Source organism: Electrona antarctica, assembly GCF_951216825.1.
Source record: "Electrona antarctica genome assembly, chromosome: 7".
Lineage (NCBI taxonomy): Eukaryota > Metazoa > Chordata > Actinopteri > Myctophiformes > Myctophidae > Electrona > Electrona antarctica.
This window is the reverse complement of record NC_136812.1, coordinates 58,522,472-58,542,682: the sequence shown is the minus strand read 5'-3', so window position 1 is coordinate 58,542,682 and position 20,211 is coordinate 58,522,472. Positions and strand designations below refer to the sequence as shown.

The following is a 20,211-nucleotide window of genomic DNA, read 5'->3' as shown; positions in this document are numbered from 1 at the left end:
AAAACGACATGTAATAAACGACTATAATACTATAGTATGTCGTTTGTCATGGTTTCGACTACAGAAAAACATGAAAAACGACATATTGCAGTATGTTGTTTCGCATGGCCCTCTACGGGGGAAAAAAAAGACTAAGACAATTAAAAAAAACATAAAAATCATAAACAAGACACGGTCGGACTAATGCGAACAATGACATGTTACCATCCTTCGCTAACATCCGTGGGACATGTTGTTAGCCTGTGGAGTATAAATACATGTTTATTTTCTCTGGAGAACTCCATCCTCTCCGGGTGCTAACAAAGCCTGAGCCACCATCACTCAGGATTCTGTGCCTCCTAGTATAACAGTTTAGCATATTTTTTGTTATCTTTTCTTCTTCTTTTTTTTGCTTAAAGGATCACTTCACCACTTTAAAACCTATCTTCATATAATTTGTCCTCATGGTTCATGATACATTTGTTTACATTGTCGATGGGGAATCCAAGCTAATAGAAACTGCAGGCTTTCTATTCCTGAGAAGTTGCGACGCGAAAATGGTAGCCATTGTTCTATCGATAATACATACCTAAATATATATTTTTAAATCTGCCTAACGACACTAGGTTTCTGAACTGCCCACAGCCCTCCTATGAGACACAGACTGAGTAGGAAAAAATGGTGGTATTTTATCATGAACATTAGTGAGGACCAATTATATGAAGATAGGCTGAAAAGTGGTGGTTCAGATCAATTCCCAGGACAAACAGGACACTGCTTAAAGTGTCGTGATGTTGAACTGATGTTTGGTGAACTTACATACCAAATTGTGTCAATTATACTGTTTTATCATGGCTCATCTTTTCCTCCAATGAAATCTTGCAGTCTGCCTCTGCATCAGGCTCTTAAGTGATTACATCTGTTCATAATCATTTGATTTATTCTCCTCATTATTTGTAACAGGTGCAGCTTTCAAAAACAGCGAAACCTTATTTCCACCGCATGCATTTCTTTCTTTTGCGTCATGCAAGCTTTGTTGTCAGAATATGATGCAATGCAAAGTGTTTTCAGAGGTGTCACAATTATGAGGTTTCTCATGTGAAATATTTGCTTTCTTTACGAGACCAATCCCATATATAGACTTAATCTCTTCTTCATTTCTAACAACCAAAATGTCCATCTCCATGTCCTTTAGTTGTGCCACGGTTGAAACATCTAACTTCTTATAGTTCAGACAGGAACAGCAAGTGTTTATGTTATACTGTATTTCAAAAAGCACAACTATCCTCTCCTAATGGTTATGACCATGTCACAATATTTACTTTTTTGAGTGGTGCAACCACTCCAAGGAACAGCTTTGTCCCTATGTCCTAATGTGACTATGTCCGTTTAGAGTACCAGTAGGGGCAAAGGTGGCGCTGTTGTGCCAGAAACAGAGAGCGAGAGAGAGAGATAGTGTTGCACTGTTGCCTGCTAATGAGAGAGAGAGAGAGAGAGAGGGGAATTGCACCACTCAGTTCACACAGGTGTGATTTTTTCTTTATTTTTTTTTTAAATGGTAAATGGTGCATTTATATAGCGCCTTTATCCAAGGCACTTTACATAGATTGTGCATTACATTCACCCATTCACACACACATTCATACACCGATTGCGGCGGAAGCCATGCGAGGTACCAACCAGCAAATCGGGAGCAATTTGGGCTTCAGTGCAGGCAAGACATTGTGCAAAGGTCCCTGACATTTGACCATAACATGAAAGGTTTTCTTTAGATTAAAGGCCAATGAATTCATCCCAATAGTAATGGATACAGGATTGACAATGTAGGCATTTAGCAGATGCTCCTACCCAGAGTAAGTAAGTGAACACTACAGGACAGGGCAAATAACATTGCGTGCAAAGACAATGTCAGCATCACTTCAAACAAACTAGAATACCAGGCAGGTGTTCATTTTGACGGCAAACTTTGATTTACTTTTAGTAGAGTCATAGGGCTCCATTTTCGTTACCGCTAAACCCCTTATCCCTAAACTTCTTTGCCTTTTTTACTATTTTGAAAAACATTTTTGAATAGTTCAACTAGCCAATCTACATTGAAACGTTGTGAGCTTGTAGACTGGCCATTTTAACGATTCAAAAATGTTTTGCAAAATAGTAAAAAAAAAAAAAGGCAAAGAAGTTTAGGGATATGGGGTTTAGCGGTGACGAAAATGGAGCCCATAGTCTTTTGAATAAAATGTCATGTAGTTTGTCATATTATACTCATCTGAACTGTTTTAGTCTAGTTTTAGTCGACTAAGTATAACATTCAGTCAACTAAATCTGCAGTTGATTTTGACGACAAAAAGGTATGTTGGCGCAATGGCAGTTTTTTCACTTGGTTGCATATGTTTAAAATTGTCGATATACAAGCTCATAACACTTCACAGCGCACATGTTGTGAGCTTATAGATCTGCTATTTTTAGAGTGTAACACCCAAGCTTTGAATCCCTGCGGGACACTCAGTTTGGCTGAGTGCATATGCTATAGTACAAGTAACTGACGGATCTCTGTGTGAATTAAAGTGTGAATTAATTTATATATATATATATATATATATATATAGGGCTAAGTTAACTGAGTTAATTAATTTCTGAAATGAATTAGATTAGATTGTTTAACGAAATTAACGCATGCTTAGATGACCTGCCCGATCCCATCCACTCTGCACTAGTCACCGCTCTGGTATCTGATGGCTGATAGATCCAAACGAGATGGAAAGAGAAGCCCAGCTAGCCTTATCTGGATGGGGGGGGGGGGGGGGGGGGAACACAAGTCGGTTATTGGGATTTCCATAAGAGGCTGCACAATTTACTGTCTCAAATCACATATAGCATGACAACGGGGCGATAGACCGAGATACCTGGAGAGAGCGAGGGCTAGAGAGTCACTTATCATATTTTGGATGTAGTTCGAATGGTGATTAATCATGATTTATTTCAAACATTTTAAGCTGTGATTATTAATATGATTACTTTTTTAATCGTTTGACAGCCCTAATGAGCCCTAGAGAGAGAGTTGCAGTCCCGCCCCCTTTCAGAACGACAAGGGCACCGGGAGAGAGTTTCCCAAGCATTTTTCCCATAGACGTATTTATTTAAATGCCTTTAAGCCAAACTCGGCTTATGACAAATCATGACGATAAACAAGAAGAAATTGGCCGAACAAATAATTTGAAAGAAGAAAAAAAGGGTACAACAAAGTGTACACTCATTTTCCTTCTTTCTAATTATTTGTTTGGGCCCAAATAAATTGTGTTTATTGTCATGATTTGTCAGCAGCCGAGTTGGCTTTTGTTGGCTCTAAATAAATACTTTCTGAAACGTCTATGGAAAAATGAATGGGAAATTAATGAATGGGAAATTCTCTTCCCGTGCCCTCGCCGATCTGAAAGGGGCGGGACTGCGACGCTCTCTCTCTCTATCTCTCTCTCTCTCTCTCTCTCTATATATATATATATATATATATATATATAGGTATAGTCATAATGTTTTACAGGACATGCGCTCTCTCTCTCCCCTATAGCTGTCCATGCTCTTCACGGAGGAGTGTGACAAGGTGCGCGACCTGATGCACGTGCACTCGTTCAGCTACGACTTCCACCTGCGCGTGGTGCACCAGTACCTGGTGGGCTGCCACATGACACTGAGGCAGGGCTACCAGCTCACCAGCTTCCTGGAGGACTTCATCGCCCACCACCCCGACATCCCCAAGTTCGGACGCAACCACGTCTACCAAGGTCCAGTTATGGGACATGTTTAACCGATTGACACCCCCCCCCCCCCCCCCCCCCCCTCACTGTAGTGCGTGCATGTGCACATCTTGTTACCGGGGTGGGTCTTTTTCCAAATCACTGAATGCTCCTTTAAGGTTGGTCGCGGTCCTGTGCTACATGTGATTGGTTCTGCTATATAAGGGCTGAAGTGGTTAATGCATGTTTTGAAATAACCCATTTAGGCCTGACGTCGAAATTAAAAAAAAATGTCTTCTAAATCCTGACAGTTTTCTGAAATACCTCATGTTCATTTCGATTTCGTCAGTGAAAAAAGGCAGTCGACATTTTTCGTCATAGTTTTAGTCGACAGAATCAACACTGACTAAGACCAGATCAAAATCTGCTGGAAAAAAAATGAACACTGTATGAACGGCCTGCCGTCTCTTTCACAGGGAGCTTCTCGGTGTCGACGGGGATGATCACGGCCCACCAGCTGTACAACTACATCACGGACCACGCCGGCACGTACAACATGAAGCCCATCCGCATGTCCAAGGCCGCCGGCACCCCCGCCGACGCCAAGAAGGGAGCGCCGCAGAGCGCCGACCTGCACGAGTACGCCCTGGTGGCCTTGTGGAACAGGTAAGAGACCACACACACACACACACACACACTCTTCACAAACATGTCTTTGTGTCGGTTTGGGAACTACGGGTCTAGAGCAGAGGTTCCTAAACTTTTTCATGTCAAGGACCCCCAAATTTACACTAATTAGCCCCACTGACACCCATTTGAAATGATATGCCAGGGACCCCCCCCCCCCCATGAGAGAGGATTGTTACGGCTCTAGCAGTGAATTTCAAAGGACCCCCAGTTTGTCATGCATTAGTCTACAACATGCAGACCACCATTTAATGGCATTTTCCATCTCTGGGACCCTCAATTTATATTGTAAAATCAATGTTAATTTAACTCTACAAATGCTATAATTTAGCTAGGGACCCCCTGCAACTCTTTCAAGGACCCCTAGGGGTCCCCGGACCCCACTTTGGGAACCACTGGTCTAGATCACATAGGGGTTGAAACCTTGTCCCATATCATTATTATGTATATATATTGTTATCATAAAATAATCACACCTGTATGAAGTGAGGGGCGCTATTATCATTATACATCATCATGCATCATCTCATGCACAACTGAATTCATGCGATTGGTTAGCCGATTTGCTCGTCTACATATGACGTACATTTCCCCTTCCTTGTCAATGGCATTTAACGTTTGTGTTGCCACAAATTTACGTCATATTTGGCGGACATTTGACCTAATTTCTCCTTCCATTGTCAATGGCAAATATGAGACGTGTGTGGACAAAGGCTGTATATAGGAAGGGCTAGCGCCCCTCAAGAATACAAATAAAATAAAATAGATTGTGAAAATGATCTGCCTACAAGTTCAGAATAGCTCGCAGCGCAAGGCTCTATGAGCTTGTAGATACAGTATGGTATTTTCATCTGTGTGTATGATTTACAAAAAACAAACAAAAAAAAGGTTTCACATTTCTGTGTTGGCTCTGACTCCTAGAAGGACCTGGAAGATGCATACATGTTTCTGAATCTTTTGTGTCTCGTCTTGGTTACCTCTGGCTCCTACAAGGACCTGGAAGATGCACAAATGTTTCAGAATCCTTTTGTGTCTCGTCTTGGTTAGCTCTGACTCCTACAAGGACCTGTCAGATACATCAATGTTTTTTGTCTCGTCTTGGTTAGCTCTGGCTCCTACAAGGACCTGGAGGGACTGCGTCACCACGACGACTTTGACGTGTCCCTGCTGGTCTGTCACAACGCCGCTCCATTTGAGGAGCAGTCTGAAGGAGAGCGCCATCTGCTCAGGTAACTGCATGCATGTATCCCTCAACGGCTTCTGACAGACATGAAGGAGAGCGCCATCTGCTCAGGTAACTGCATGCAGGTAGCCCTCAACGGCTTCTTACAGACATGAAGGAGAGAGCCATCTGCTCAGGTAACTGCATGCAGGTAGCCCTCAACGGCTTCTTACAGACATGAAGGAGAGAGCCATCTGCTCAGGTAACTGCATGCAGGTAGCCCTCAACGGCTTCTTACAGACATGAAGGAGAGCGCCATCTGCTCAGGTAACTGCATGTAGGTAGCAATCAAAACGGCTTCTTAAAGACATGAAGGAGAGAGCCATCTGCTCAGGTAACTGCATGTAGGTAGCCCTCAACGGCTTCTTAAAGACATGAAGGAGAGCGCCATCTGCTCAGGTAACTGCATGTAGGTAGCCCTCGACGGCTTCTTACAGACATGAAGGAGAGAGCCATCTGCTCAGGTAACTGCATGTAGGTAGCCCTCAACGGCTTCTTACAGACATGAAGGAGAGTCATCCGCTCAGGTAACTGCATGTAGGTAGCCCTCAACGGCTTCTTACAGACATGAAGGAGAGTCATCCGCTCAGGTAACTGCATGCATGCGGCTTCTGACAGACATAGTAGGGGTGAGGCTCCGCTTCCCTCACACTGCTAATTCTGTCAGGAAAACCCCCGTGGTCAGAATTACCAGTGTGGTAACTGCCTTTCTGACAAAATTACCAGTCTGGTAACTGCCTTTCTGACAGAATTACCAGTGTGGTAACTGCCTTTCTGACAGAATTACCAGTGTGGTAACTGCCTTTGTGACAGAATTACCAGTGTGGTAACTGCCTTTGTGACAGAATTACCAGTGTGGTAACTGCCTTTCTGACAGAATTACCAGTGTGGTAACTGCCTTTCTGACAGAATTACCAGTGTGGTAACTGCCTTTCTGACAGAATTACCAGTCTGGTAACTGCCTTTCTGACAGAATTACCAGTGTGGTAACTGCCTTTGTGACAGAAATACCAGTGTGGTAACTGCCTTTCTGACAGAATTACCAGTCTGGTAACTGCCTTTCTGACAGAATTACCAGTCTGGTACCTTTCTGACGGAATTACCAGTGTGGTAACTGCCTTTCTGACAGAATTACCAGTGTGGTAACTGCCTTTGTGACAGAATTACCAGTGTGGTAACTGCCTTTGTGACAGAATTACCAGTGTGGTAACTGCCTTTCTGACAGAATTACCAGTGTGGTAACTGCCTTTCTGACAGAATTACCAGTGTGGTAACTGCCTTATTGACAGAACTGCCGGTGTGGTAACTGCCTTTGTGACAGAACTACCGTGTGGTAACTGCCTTTGTGACAGAAATACCAGAGCCTTAGATATAGACAGAGTTACGCAAACTGCGTTCACTTCATGGGGCTTCAGTCCAATGGCGGCTCTCCTACATAGACTTCTATTGAGTCCTGGACCGGAAGTAGGCAGAAATGCATTGGACTCAGGCAACAGCCCAGCTTTAATGATCTTAAATCCCTTTATTTTAGATTGTTTTGTAGTAATAGTACAACATAAACATTAAAGATACTTTAGTTGTTACTGTACAATACTTTAAAACAGTTCCAGCTCCAGCTTGTCTCAGTTCAGGCTGCATGAACAGCGCTCGAGCGCTCGGTTATCGCCCCCTCAATATCGTAACTCTTCTATTAGATGGCTCTGAGTAATACCATCTGATGAATGCATTTCTGATATAATATATAATAATAATATATTGTGATAAATGTCTTTCTGACTACATTTCCAGTCTGGTAACTGCCTTTGAAGGAGAGCTCAGGTAACTGCATGCACAGACAGAATGCCTTTCTGACAGAATGACCAGTCTGGTAAATGCCTTTCTTACAGAAATACCATCTGATTAATGCATTTCTGATAGACATGCAGTGTGATAAATGTCTTTCTGACTGAAATAGCGGTCTGATAACTGCCTTTCTGACAGAATTACCGTCTGATACGCACGCATACAGCGTGTGATAAATTGTCACTCCCTCTGATACGAACTTGAGACGAGGCAGTAGTAGCATGTACTGGCGGTTTTATTTGCTCCAAAAACCCACGTCAAAACTGACGAAACACAAAGACAAACAATAATCAGTGATCAAATAATAAGCAACAAATAAAGCATATAAACGAAATATAAAGAAAAGAAAACATGAACTGAATTACCTTACTGACTGCACGGATCTCAAAGGGAATGAACGAATGTGTACATTAAAGGAACCCATTTGAACAACCAGGACTGAAAGGAAAAGCAATAAACAAACGGTCAATGAAACTCATACAGAAATATAACATAGAAATTTAATGTTGACAAACAACTTGGAACAGAAATAACAAACGAACCTTTAAGTGGCAACACGCTGCATGATGAACAAACAAACTACCATCTGCTTGACAGGCAGACGGAAGTTGCAATGACCGTGAACCCGTGAGGTTTCTCTACACACCATATATGGTCGAGGCGCCGGAAATGACGGCAATATGGGAGTGAATCATGAACCTTTACCAAAATAATCATTTAAAGCATAGAAACCACATAGAAATCAAATAAACATATGTAGAAAATATAATTGTGGCAGCAAAATAAATAGCGATGTATTCTCGGACATTACTCTAACACTAACCCTGACCTCACAGGGAAGCCATAAGCGCTGTAAAACTTTACTTTATAGAGGGTATGCGCGTGACATCATCATCATAGCGGAAGTTATGTGGAAACACCTACTGAGTGGCAAAAAATGACTTTCTGGCCTTGATAGCCCATACATCCACACAGAAAAGTCTGATTGCATTAAACGACGTTAAAGGACATTAAACTCACTTTGCCACTCGATTTGCCACTCGATTTCCCATTCACTATATGCATGCGCATACCCTCTATTGGCCCTTTTTCCTCCACTGGATTTGAGTAACCCTGTCCTTCATACAAAATGGACAAAATGACTCTTTTCACTGGTAAAACAAGTGCTCGTTCCTGCACTGTGTTCAGGTTGCGCTACTACGTGATCATGACCAGCCAGCGGGAGCTGTTCCCTCGGCTGACGGCGGACATGCGGCGCTTCAAGAAGCTCCCTCAGGTCCACCGCGAGCCCGGCGGCGAATCGGGGCCAGGCTCCGGGGGGAGGGGTGGGGTCCCTCCGGAGCGGGTGGCGGAGGAGGAGGAGCCTGGTGGGGGAGGGGCGGCGGGGGGTCACCACGACCCCGAGCTGGAACTGTGGGAGGAGCCGTCGTCGCCGTCGAGCCCCGCCATGGCAACCTCGCCCGTCCCCAGCGATGGAAACGAGTTCTACCCCCTGGTGGGTCGTAGCAGCAGCGGCGGAGGAGGCGCCGAGGGCCACGGAGGACTGCTGTACCCCTCCCCTCTGTTCCCCTTGCTCAACAACGAGGTAATCTCGACCATAGATATATATAATATAAGAAAGGCTAGATGGCTCACCCGTGCTCTGGCCAATGGAGAGTGACGTTGCTACGTGGCGGCCATCTTACCGAGGGGCAGCATAACATTGTGTCTATGCCCCGATGCCCCGATGGTCTGTTATAAACGTCAGGGACGTCTGCATACGACGTTCATATAAAAAACAAAATTAAGCTGATAAGTGTCCCGAATCATAGCCACGATGACAACGTTTGTAATACACCAACCCGTTTGTAAATCCGTCAAGATTTGAGAGAGATACGACTATTTTTGTTTGAGCTGCCATTGAACATACTGTACTGTAGCCCCTCAGCAAGATGGCCGCCGGGTGAACTACGTCAGAGACTCCGCCTTGAGCCATCTAGCCTTTATATATGTCTATGAGCTCGACCAGCAGCTCTAAGTGCATTTAACCCAGTGGGTGGTTCCCAAACGCTAGCCCTGTGACTCAAAATAAAAGGTGTGAGGTTACCGTGTGTTTTATAATGGCTGAGAGGCGTGGTGAGGCGCAGCGGAGTGTCTCCAACCCTCTTAGAGGGTTTGTAAGGAAATCAAGCGCTTATTTCCTTAACCCTAAGCCTAACCCTAAAAAAAAGTAAATCAACATATATCGGTATCAGTATCTTTTAGCTATCGGCTAAATTGTTATTTTGAACATCGGTATCGGCCCAAGAATTTCCATGTGTGTGCATCCCTAATAATTGTTATTATTAAATTGTTATTTTTCCTCCTTCCTTTTCTCCCTGGGGGGCAGGTGGCGTCGGCCCAGAGGCAGATCCAGGGCAGCGTGGAGCAGGCCATGGGCCACTGCCGCAGGGACAACCTGTGGAGGAGGCTGTTCCACGGGGAGCACCTGGCCATGGAGAAGCTGAAGCTCAGCAAGCTGTCCTTCAGCGAGCTGGAGGAGCTGCTAGAGGCCGTGCAGAGCCGCTCCATAGGGGAGATAGACCCCCAGCTGGTACGTTGGACCACCATGACGTGTACCCAGGCTTTAGTTCAGACATCAGGGACGTGCACAGGGGGGCTTGAACCCCTGCCCCTTTTACCCGTCTAGTAAAACAACTGCCCTCTCCAGACCACGAATGCAGAATTCACTATGGTGAAAGAAATGCAAATGCCACTCCTCTCCTTTCCATCCCATACCCAAAGTCTGCATTCAGCATAATTGCTTTATTCCAAAGTCTCCTGAACTTGGAACGCAGCATTTTGTGTTGAACAAATTTGTTTCGAAATCCATGTCGTAGGCCGCATCTCCACTAGCTAAAGCAGGGGTTCTCAACCTTTTTGGCCGGGGACCCCCGAAAATGCTTTGGCAACATCTCGGGACCCCCGCCCCGCCCCCTCCCGACCCCCAATATAAATTGACTGCTACAATAACCTTAATAATAGAGACAATACACCATAAATAAATACTGAAACCATCATCATTAGGGAAGGTGTATGCATGTACTATGTGTACTATATGTAAATTCTTCATTTCCACTTTACAGCCATTCAGTTACAAATAATTTGGGGACCCCCCAAAATAATTTGGCGACCCCTCGAGGGGTCGCGACCCACGGGTTGAGAACCCCTGAGCTAAAGAGTGCTGGGTTGCACCCCGAAAATAGCTGATCTACAAGCTCTCAACGCGTCGCGCTGCGAGTCGTTAGTGCATGTTTTGTAATAATAATCAAAATCAACAAAGTAACTTATCTCAGAACAAATGGTTCAGAACTTAACTCTGGTCGATTATTATTAATAATAATAATACAGATTGGCATTGTCATTTATATTGTTCTTTTTTATCGTTGATTAGTCACCTTTACAACGAGATATAGCTTGTAAGGACCAGGCTTTCATGGAATGAGCAACACTTCTAAATGTGTGGGTTGCACCCCCAAGACATTTGCCAAAATGGCAAAATGGTTCGTATTCAACCCTTGCTTTGAGTTGCTTAGTGGTCTGGATGATTGCACTCTCCCACAGATCTCCATGAATTCTATACTATATCCTTTAAACTATATCCTTTAAATGTCAAAGTATGAAGTTACTTTCAATCTGCCCTAAATGGAGACCGATATCCTTGTGACATACTGTATCTTAGAGGGAACGATTTACATTTTTAACCCCTGGCTTAAAGGATTGAATAAAGCAGAGCAACACTGCAATTCAGTTGTCATTTTCATCATAATATGTGCTGCCGTAGGGAGACTATAGGGTTAGGTAGGGTGGTCATTTTTGTCGTAGTAGAACTAATAACAAAGTTTTGCTTTTCCCCCTAGGACTGTTTCCTGACCATGAGTCCCAGCTGGTATCAGAGTCTGATCAAGGTTCTCCTGACGCGCTTCCCCCAGAGCTGCAGACACTTTGACGAGAACTCCATCCAGTATCTGGTTAGAAACATTAGGACATGGTCACTTTTTCGGAGAATAAGTAGTTAGAACATAATGTCTTCTAAACCCTGACAGTTTTCTGAAAAACCTAGGTTTCTATGTCAGTGGTTCTCAAACCTTTTCATGTCAAGAACCCCCCCCAGAATGATATGTATTTGGCCGCCGACCCCCATCTCAAAATATGTTGTTTCAGGGACTTCCCAGGAGCAAAGATATGAGTTAAAAAAACGTTTGCTGTGAAATAATATACTGTATATTCCAAGATTTGCACACATTCTCACGATTTTTAAGCTTGTAGATCTGTTATTTTTCAACAGCTATAAGATGACACAGATGTGTCCTCAGGTCTAAATCGAGGCCGATTCTACAACTGGTTTTCTGAAGAAGAAAAAAACCTATGTTTCTATCAAGGACGCCCAAAATGATATGCAATTGGCCACCAACCCCCTTTTCAAAATATGTTGTTCCAGGGACCCCCAGAAGCAATGATTTGTGTCGCCAATATTTTCTCAGAAAGATCAACAAGCTCGTATATAGCGTGGAACGAAGTGACAAACTTGATCAAGCTCAAGTTTTGAGCTTGTAGATCAGCTATTTTTGCTATATTTTAATTGAAATGCTGAATATTTGTCTTGCTATTTTTTAATTGGAATCCTGTAAAGTAACATTTTTATTTAATTTCAAAGGCCTTTGAAATACACTAGCATGACTGAAGTAAAATGAGACACAAGTAGCATGTGCTTAAGTGAAGGTGGCCTTCACTTAATGTGGCATGTGGCCCCCGTGTTGCACATGTATACAGAAAAGTGGAACTGAAGTATTGTTGTCTTCCAGGCGGTCCTGAACCAGAAGTTCACCGACTGCTTTGTCCTGGTCTTTCTGGACTCTCAAGCTGGAAAAACAGTGAGTGTACAGTGTGCTTGTATTCCTCAATGTGAAATAGGTTTATTTATTATGTATTGTTGTTTTGTATTATCGTGAGAACGATTGCTTCCATTATCGTATTGCAACTTTTCAGGAATAGAAAGCCTGCAGTTTCTATTAGCTTGGATTCCCCATCGATGATGTCACTGGTAGATGGGTTTCTGAACTGCCCACATAGCCCTCCCATGAGACACAGAACGAGTAGAAAATAATTGTGGTATTTCATCATGATCATTAGTGAGGACCAATTATATGAAGATAGAAGTGGTGAAGTGTACCTTAAGTGCAGTACTTGAGTTACATGTACTTAGTAACTTTACACCACGGCCTGTAAGCTCCTCTCTCGTTATTTTAGGATAATCTATCATTTTGGAAATGTTTTCCCCAGTTTGTTTTACTGCCTTGTCTTCTTCTTTTTAGAGCCTCAAGGTTGTCTTTCGGGAGCCGCTGCCCTCACAGCCCCAGCCCAGCAACAGCCCTCCTCCCCAGCTGGTGTCCATGTACCACCACCTGGAGTCTGTCATCAACACGGCCTGCTACAACCTCTGGACTGGCCTGCTGTAGTCTTCGTTTCAACGCAGTCTGAGTTGCGTTGGGCCATGGACCCCATTTGATATCATTTATTTATTGTTTTATCCCTTGGCCCTCGTCTAAACAGTCACATAGTCTCATTGTTCATCTAACTCGGAGCGTGTACAAATGGAACCAAATGCAGTTGCTTGGTTCCATTTGTACACGCTCAGAGTTGCAGACCCACAAGGGTCCCTTTGTTTTGGAACCCTGTATACAATGGCCAGATTTTATGGAAAACGGTCAATGTCATTGGAAATGAAACAGACTTGGATCTGGGGTAGGGGGAAAAAAACATAATTCAGAGAAAGAACTCAAAATGACCGATTTGTTTATTTTATTTTTTTTGACACCGACTTGAAGACTTGAAGGTCTTTTTTTAAGTGGTGTTGTGTTTTGACGTGCAACGGGTACTCGACTGACACTCTTTAAGTTCTACCTCGTCGGGACCGAGTGGAGGAGGAGGGCAGGGTTGTCCCTGAAAATGCACCACAGCAGTGTTATTTATGCAACATCTATCTATGACATTTACTGAGCCTAACCAAATGGTAAATGTATGTATGCTTTGACGATAGGTCACACGTTTTGACTTTGGAGCACTTTATTGCTGTCTGACATTTGCCGACAGCGCCGCCGCCATCACAACATGTAAACAAACAAGGAAGTGAAATACGGTCCTGTGCACTTTCACAGCTTGTGTCATCTTCCAAACCAGTAGTATGCAACATGTTATGAAAACATCTGCGGGGAAATAAATGTTTCCAGAGGTACGCGACACGTTTTGTTCGCATTCTTTTGGTTGGCGACACGACACATTCATGCAACAAAGTGTAAATCCGTCTTTAGTGTCTCGGGGTTTTCCCGATATTGGACTCATCTTTTTTCTCTAGTCATTTGTTTTGTGGTTCAAATCTGCTTCACATAAATCAGTTTCCATGTGTTCTTTGTGCTGTTCAGACAACAAAAAAGAAAAGAAAACAAGCACAAATGCCATGCCAGTCTGGATAGGACATATCAGATTTGGGCTTAACATAACCTAAGAAGATTATTGCATGAACCCATATCCCAGGGGAACATTAGCCAATCATAGCAGATCTCCAAGTGCAAGAAAGTGCCGCAACTGGAACGCATTGTGAGCTTGTAGATCTGATATTTTTTGGTAAAGTTGTAAGTAACTCGGTGTCCCGTTCTCAAAGATGACAGGGGTTTAAGTAGTTAGTACCTTGAGGAAATGCTTCATTTTGAGTTGTGATTTAAAGCCAGTTGAGAAGCCACTGCCATGCTGTACTCATTTCTGTTCATATTTCTATTTAATCTTTGTTTGATTGCGATCTAATGCAGGTGTACCACCTAACGTGTGTGTGTGTGTGTGTGTCGCCAATGAGCATACCGTTGTACCAGTGTACCTGCAAGCCTGGAAGTGCCTTTCTTTTGTCGTTTGCTTTCTCATTCATATCGCAGTAAGACTGTGAACTGCGAGTAGACCCCATGATAACATTATCTCTGTCAGGTGGGATACAATTAAAAGCAGCATTTAGTCAAAACAAGAGCTTGTGACTAGCCAGGTGTATATCGCTGCGTCCCGTGATGATAATCGTGATTTGTTTTGTCACTTCTCGAAGTGACAAAACAAATTGCGACACGCAGTGAATCAGGCTGGACACCAAGGCTAGAGCTTGTGACTACATGAACTCAATTGGATCCATTGGGCCATGTTGTTCTTTTATTTATTTTTTTCATAGTACTGGTTTTGGACATCACAATATGCTGTCGCCAGTTCCATAGAGGGTATGCGCATACCCTCTATAGGGAGCTTGTACTTGTCTTGGACAGAGACACACAGTGGACACACAACAGTCTGAGGAGATTTAAAAAAAACAAAAACAGCCTTAAACATCACTTGTATTTACTGTACACGTGCACGGTGTCTCACACCGACATGAGGTGTTACAACTGATGTCATTGTAAGGAAACCAACATTTCCCATTCTTTGTTCATATTTTGATGAAGTATTTAAGAAACCCTATGGTTGGGTTTCTGTTGTTACTTTGAATGTCGATGACACTGGATAATATTCTGTAAAACAATAGTAATTGTACTACTACTAAACTGTAATCAAAGTGACACTGCTGTATACGTTGTTTATATATGGACAGATTTGTATGAATGATGCAAAATGCTTAATGCTAAATAAACCAATGGATGTTAAGCGAAATGTGTATTACATGGAAAAGGAGTGTGTGTGTGTGTGTGTGTGTGTGTGTGTGTGTGTGTGTGTGTGTGTGTGTGTGTGTGTGTGTGTGTGTGTGTGTGTGTGTGTGTGTGTGTGTGTGTGTGTGTGTGTGTGTGTGTGTGTGTGTGTGTGTGTGTGTGTGTGTGTGTGTGTGTGTGTGTGTGCGCGTACGTATTGTGAGGACAGAGCAATTTGTTGGCTAGCTACAGTTTTCTTGCTACAGCTTGTTATCTGCATGGTCTACTGAGCTAGGGAATGGGGTTCGATTCCAGCAAGGGCGGCGCTCTAAAACACTTGTATATACATGGCATATACTGTCAGGCCGAAACCTCTTATCTCTGTAAATGAATGCCCTACTTCGGCAAAATTGTTTTGAAAGTGAAATATCCCTTATTATACAAAAGGTCGTTTCGAGGAAGCTGATGAGAATGCAGAGAGACAGTGTAGCGTCTCAGTAAACTATAGGATCATAGAATGCAGAGAGACAGTGTAGCGTCTCAGTAAACTATAGGATCATAGAATGCAGAGAGACAGTGTAGCGTCTCGGTAAACTATAGGATCATAGAATGCAGAGAGACAGTGTAGCGTCTCAGTAAACTATAGGATCATAGAATGCAGAGAGACAGTGTAGCGTCTCAGTAAACTATAGGATCATAGAATGCAGAGAGACATTGTAGTGTCTCAGTAAACTATAGGATCATAGAATGCAGAGAGACAGTGTAGCGTCTCAGTAAACTATAGGATCATAGAATGCAGAGAGACAGTGTAGCGTCTCAGTAAACTATAGGATCATAGAATGCAGAGAGACAGTGTAGCGTCTCAGTAAACTATAGGATCATAGAATGCAGAGAGACAGTGTAGCGTCTCAGTAAACTATAGGATCATAGAATGCAGAGAGACAGTGTAGCGTCTCAGTAAACTATAGGATCATAGAATGCAGAGAGACAGTGTAGCGTCTCAGTAAACTATAGGATCATAGAATGCAGAGAGACATTGTAGCGTCTCGGTAAACTATAGGATCATAGAATGCAGAGAGACAGTGTAGCGTCTCGGTAAACTATAGGATCATAGAATGCAGAGAGACAGTGTAGCGTCTCGGTAAACTATAGGATCATAGAATGCAGAGAGACAGTGTAGCGTCTCAGTAAACTATAGGATCATAGAATGCAGAGAGACAGTGTAGCGTCTCAGTAAACTATAGGATCATAGAATGCAGAGAGACATTGTAGTGTCTGAGTAAACTATAGGATCATAGAATGCAGAGAGACAGTGTAGTGTCTCAGTAAACTATAGGATCAAAGAATGCAGAGAGACCGTGTAGTGTCTCAGTAGACTATAGGATCATAGAATGCAGAGACAGTGTAGCGTATCAGTAAACTATAGGATCATAGAAAGCAGAGAGACAGTGTAGCGTCTCAGTAAACCATAGGATCATAGAATGCAGAGAGACAGTGTAGCGTCTCAGTAAACTATAGGATCATAGAATGCAGAGAGACAGTGTAGCGTCTCAGTAAACTATAGGATCATAGAATGCAGAGAGACAGTGTAGCGTCTCAGTAAACTATAGGATCATAGAATGCAGAGAGACAGTGTAGCGTCTCAGTAAACCATAGGATCATAGAATGCAGAGAGACAGTGTAGCGTCTCAGTAAACTATAGGATCATAGAATGCAGAGAGACAGTGTAGTGTCTCAGTAAACTATAGGATCATAGAATGCAGAGAGACAGTGTAGCGTCTCAGTAAACTATAGGATCATAGAATGCAGAGAGACAGTGTAGCGTCTCAGTAAACTATAGGATCATAGAATGCAGAGAGACAGTGTAGCGTCTCAGTAAACTATAGGATCATAGAATGCAGAGAGACAGTGTAGCGTCTCAGTAAACCATAGGATCATAGAATGCAGAGAGACAGTGTAGCGTCTCAGTAAACCATAGGATCATAGAATGCAGAGAGACAGTGTAGCGTCTCAGTAAACTATAGGATCATAGAATGCAGAGAGACAGTGTAGCGTCTCAGTAAACTATAGGATCATAGAATGCAGAGAGACAGTGTAGCGTCTCAGTAAACTATAGGATCATAGAATGCAGAGAGACAGTGTAGCGTCTCAGTAAACTATAGGATCATAGAATGCAGAGAGACAGTGTAGCGTCTCAGTAAACTATAGGATCATAGAATGCAGAGAGACATTGTAGTGTCTCAGTAAACTATAGGATCATAGCATGCAGAGAGACAGTGTAGCGTCTCAGTAAACTATAGGATCATAGAATGCAGAGAGACAGTGTAGCGTCTCAGTAAACTATAGGATCATAGAATGCAGAGAGACATTGTAGTGTCTCAGTAAACTATAGGATCATAGCATGCAGAGAGACAGTGTAGCGTATCAGTAAACTATAGGATCATAGAAAGCAGAGAGACAGTGTAGCGTCTCAGTAAACTATAGGATCATAGAATGCAGAGAGACAGTGTAGCGTCTCAGTAAACTATAGGATCATAGAATGCAGAGAGACAGTGTAGCGTCTCAGTAAACTATAGGATCATAGAATGCAGAGAGACAGTGTAGCGTCTCAGTAAACTATAGGATCATAGAATGCAGAGAGACAGTGTAGCGTCTCAGTAAACTATAGGATCATAGAATGCAGAGAGACAGTGTAGCGTCTCAGTAAACTATAGGATCATAGAATGCAGAGGGAGTGTAGCGTCTCAGTAAACTATAGGATCATAGAATGCAGAGAGACAGTGTAGCGTCTCAGTAAACTATAGGATCATAGAATGCAGAGACATTGTAGTGTCTCAGTAAACTACATGATCATAGAATGCAGAGAGACAGTGTAGTGTCTCAGTAAACTATAGGATCAAAGAATGCAGAGAGACTGTGTAGTGTCTCAGTAGACTATAGGATCATAGAATGCAGAGAGACAGTGTAGCGTATCAGTAAACTATAGGATCATAGAATGCAGAGAGACAGTGTAGCGTATCAGTAAACTATAGGATCATAGAATGCAGAGAGACAGTGTAGCGTCTCAGTAAACTATAGGATCATAGAATGCAGAGAGACAGTGTAGCGTCTCAGTAAACTATAGGATCATAGAATGCAGAGGGAGTGTAGCGTCTCAGTAAACTATAGGATCATAGAATGCAGAGAGACAGTGTAGCGTCTCAGTAAACTATAGGATCATAGAATGCAGAGACATTGTAGTGTCTCAGTAAACTACATGATCATAGAATGCAGAGAGACAGTGTAGTGTCTCAGTAAACTATAGGATCAAAGAATGCAGAGAGACAGTGTAGCGTATCAGTAAACTATAGGATCATAGAATGCAGAGAGACCGTGTAGTGTCTCAGTAGACTATAGGATCATAGAATGCAGAGAGACAGTGTAGCGTATCAGTAAACTATAGGATCATAGAATGCAGAGAGACAGTGTAGAGTCTCAGTAAACTATAGGATCATAGAATGCAGAGAGACAGTGTAGCATCTCAGTAAACTATAGGATCATAGAATGCAGAGGGAGTGTAGCGTCTCAGTAAACTATAGGATCATAGAATGCAGAGAGACAGTGTAGCGTCTCAGTAAACTATAGGATCATAGAATGCAGAGACATTGTAGTGTCTCAGTAAACTACATGATCATAGAATGCAGAGAGACAGTGTATTGTCTCAGTAAACTATAGGATCACATAGAATGCAGAGAGGTAGTGTCTCAGTAAACTATATAGGAAAATGCAGAGAGACAGTGTAGCGTCTCTGTTGCGAAGGCTTTCACTTAGAGTTCCATATATGGGATAACCCATAGTCCCATATATGGAGACAACAGCGATATCCAGCGCTGACATCAGATTAATGTAGAAACTCCAAAGATGGATATACACAGTGGTGACATCATCGTAACACTAGACTTGCACAGCATAAAAGGCGGCTCCCATGGCTTCTAAACCAGATTCCAGGCAACGCACGCGGTATCTCCAACAGGTCAACATATACGAATCAAGGTATCTGGCTTTACAACCCATATACCTTGAATGGCTTGTATTACCTTGGGTACGAGTCTTCTAGATGAGACAGAATAACTGGCTAATGGCTAAGCAACTCGTAGAGCATTGAAGTAGAGGTTTCCACATCCCGGTTAAGTTCGTATCGAACACCACTGTAGCGGGTCCTAACGAAATAATCAGCACTGGGGACCATGTAAAATAGCTCGAACCAGTGCTGATTATTTCGTTAGGACCCGCTACAGTGGTGTTCGATACGAACTTAACCGGGATGTGGAAACCTCTACTTCAATGCTCTACGAGTTGCTTAGCCATTAGCCAGTTATTCTGTCTCATCTAGAAGACTCGTACCCAAGGTAATACAAGCCATTCAAGGTATATGGGTTGTAAAGCCAGATACCTTGATTCATATATGTTGACCTGTTGGAGATACCGCGTGCGTTGCCTGGAATTCGGTTTAGAAGCCATGGGAGCCGCCTTTTATGCTGTGCAAGTCTAGTGTTACGATGATGTCACCACAGTGTATATCCATCTTTGGAGTTTCTACATTAATCTGATGTCAGCGCTGGATATCGCTGTTGTCTCCATATATGGGACTATGGGTTATCCCATATATGGAACTCTAAGTGAAAGCCTTCGCAAGCAGCAAATTAATAAAATAAAATAAAATAAAATAAAATAAAATAAAATAAAATAAAATAAAATAAAATAAAATAAAATAAAATAAAATAAAATAAAATAAAATAAAATAATGACACTCATCTTTCTCAACCTAAAACATGGACCTTGGTTGACAAAAAAAAGAAGAAAAGTTGTCCTTTAAGCAGTGTGTGTGTGTGTGTGTGTGTGTGTGTGTGTGTGTGTGTGTGTGTGTATATATATATATATATATATATATATATATATATATACGACAGCAACAACAGTTCATGCAACTCGTCGTGTATTGGTCAGCTCGAGATCACATGACGAGGAACAGGAAGGAAGGGATGAGGGTGACCAGCTTATGATAGGGACACACATTTGGGTGTAACTGTAAGCATTG

General features: G+C 42.7%; 1 protein-coding gene across 4 annotated transcripts in view; it reads left to right on the top strand.

Moving 5' to 3' along the window:
* Positions 1-15,153, top strand: part of szt2 (SZT2 subunit of KICSTOR complex) — a 179,041-nt gene extending 163,888 nt beyond the window's left edge. For all 4 annotated transcript variants that reach the window (XM_079506037.1, XM_079506038.1, XM_079506039.1 and 1 more), the window contains 8 exons: positions 3,545-3,758; positions 4,187-4,376; positions 5,504-5,626; positions 8,650-9,046; positions 9,830-10,033; positions 11,340-11,450; positions 12,285-12,353; positions 12,795-15,153. In XM_079506037.1, the coding sequence (XP_079362163.1) occupies positions 3,545-3,758; positions 4,187-4,376; positions 5,504-5,626; positions 8,650-9,046; positions 9,830-10,033; positions 11,340-11,450; positions 12,285-12,353; positions 12,795-12,938 (1,452 nt within the window). In that variant the 3' untranslated portion in view covers positions 12,939-15,153. The remainder of the gene's footprint in view (positions 1-3,544; positions 3,759-4,186; positions 4,377-5,503; positions 5,627-8,649; positions 9,047-9,829; positions 10,034-11,339; positions 11,451-12,284; positions 12,354-12,794) is intronic.
* The last annotated feature ends 5,058 nt before the right edge of the window (positions 15,154-20,211 follow it).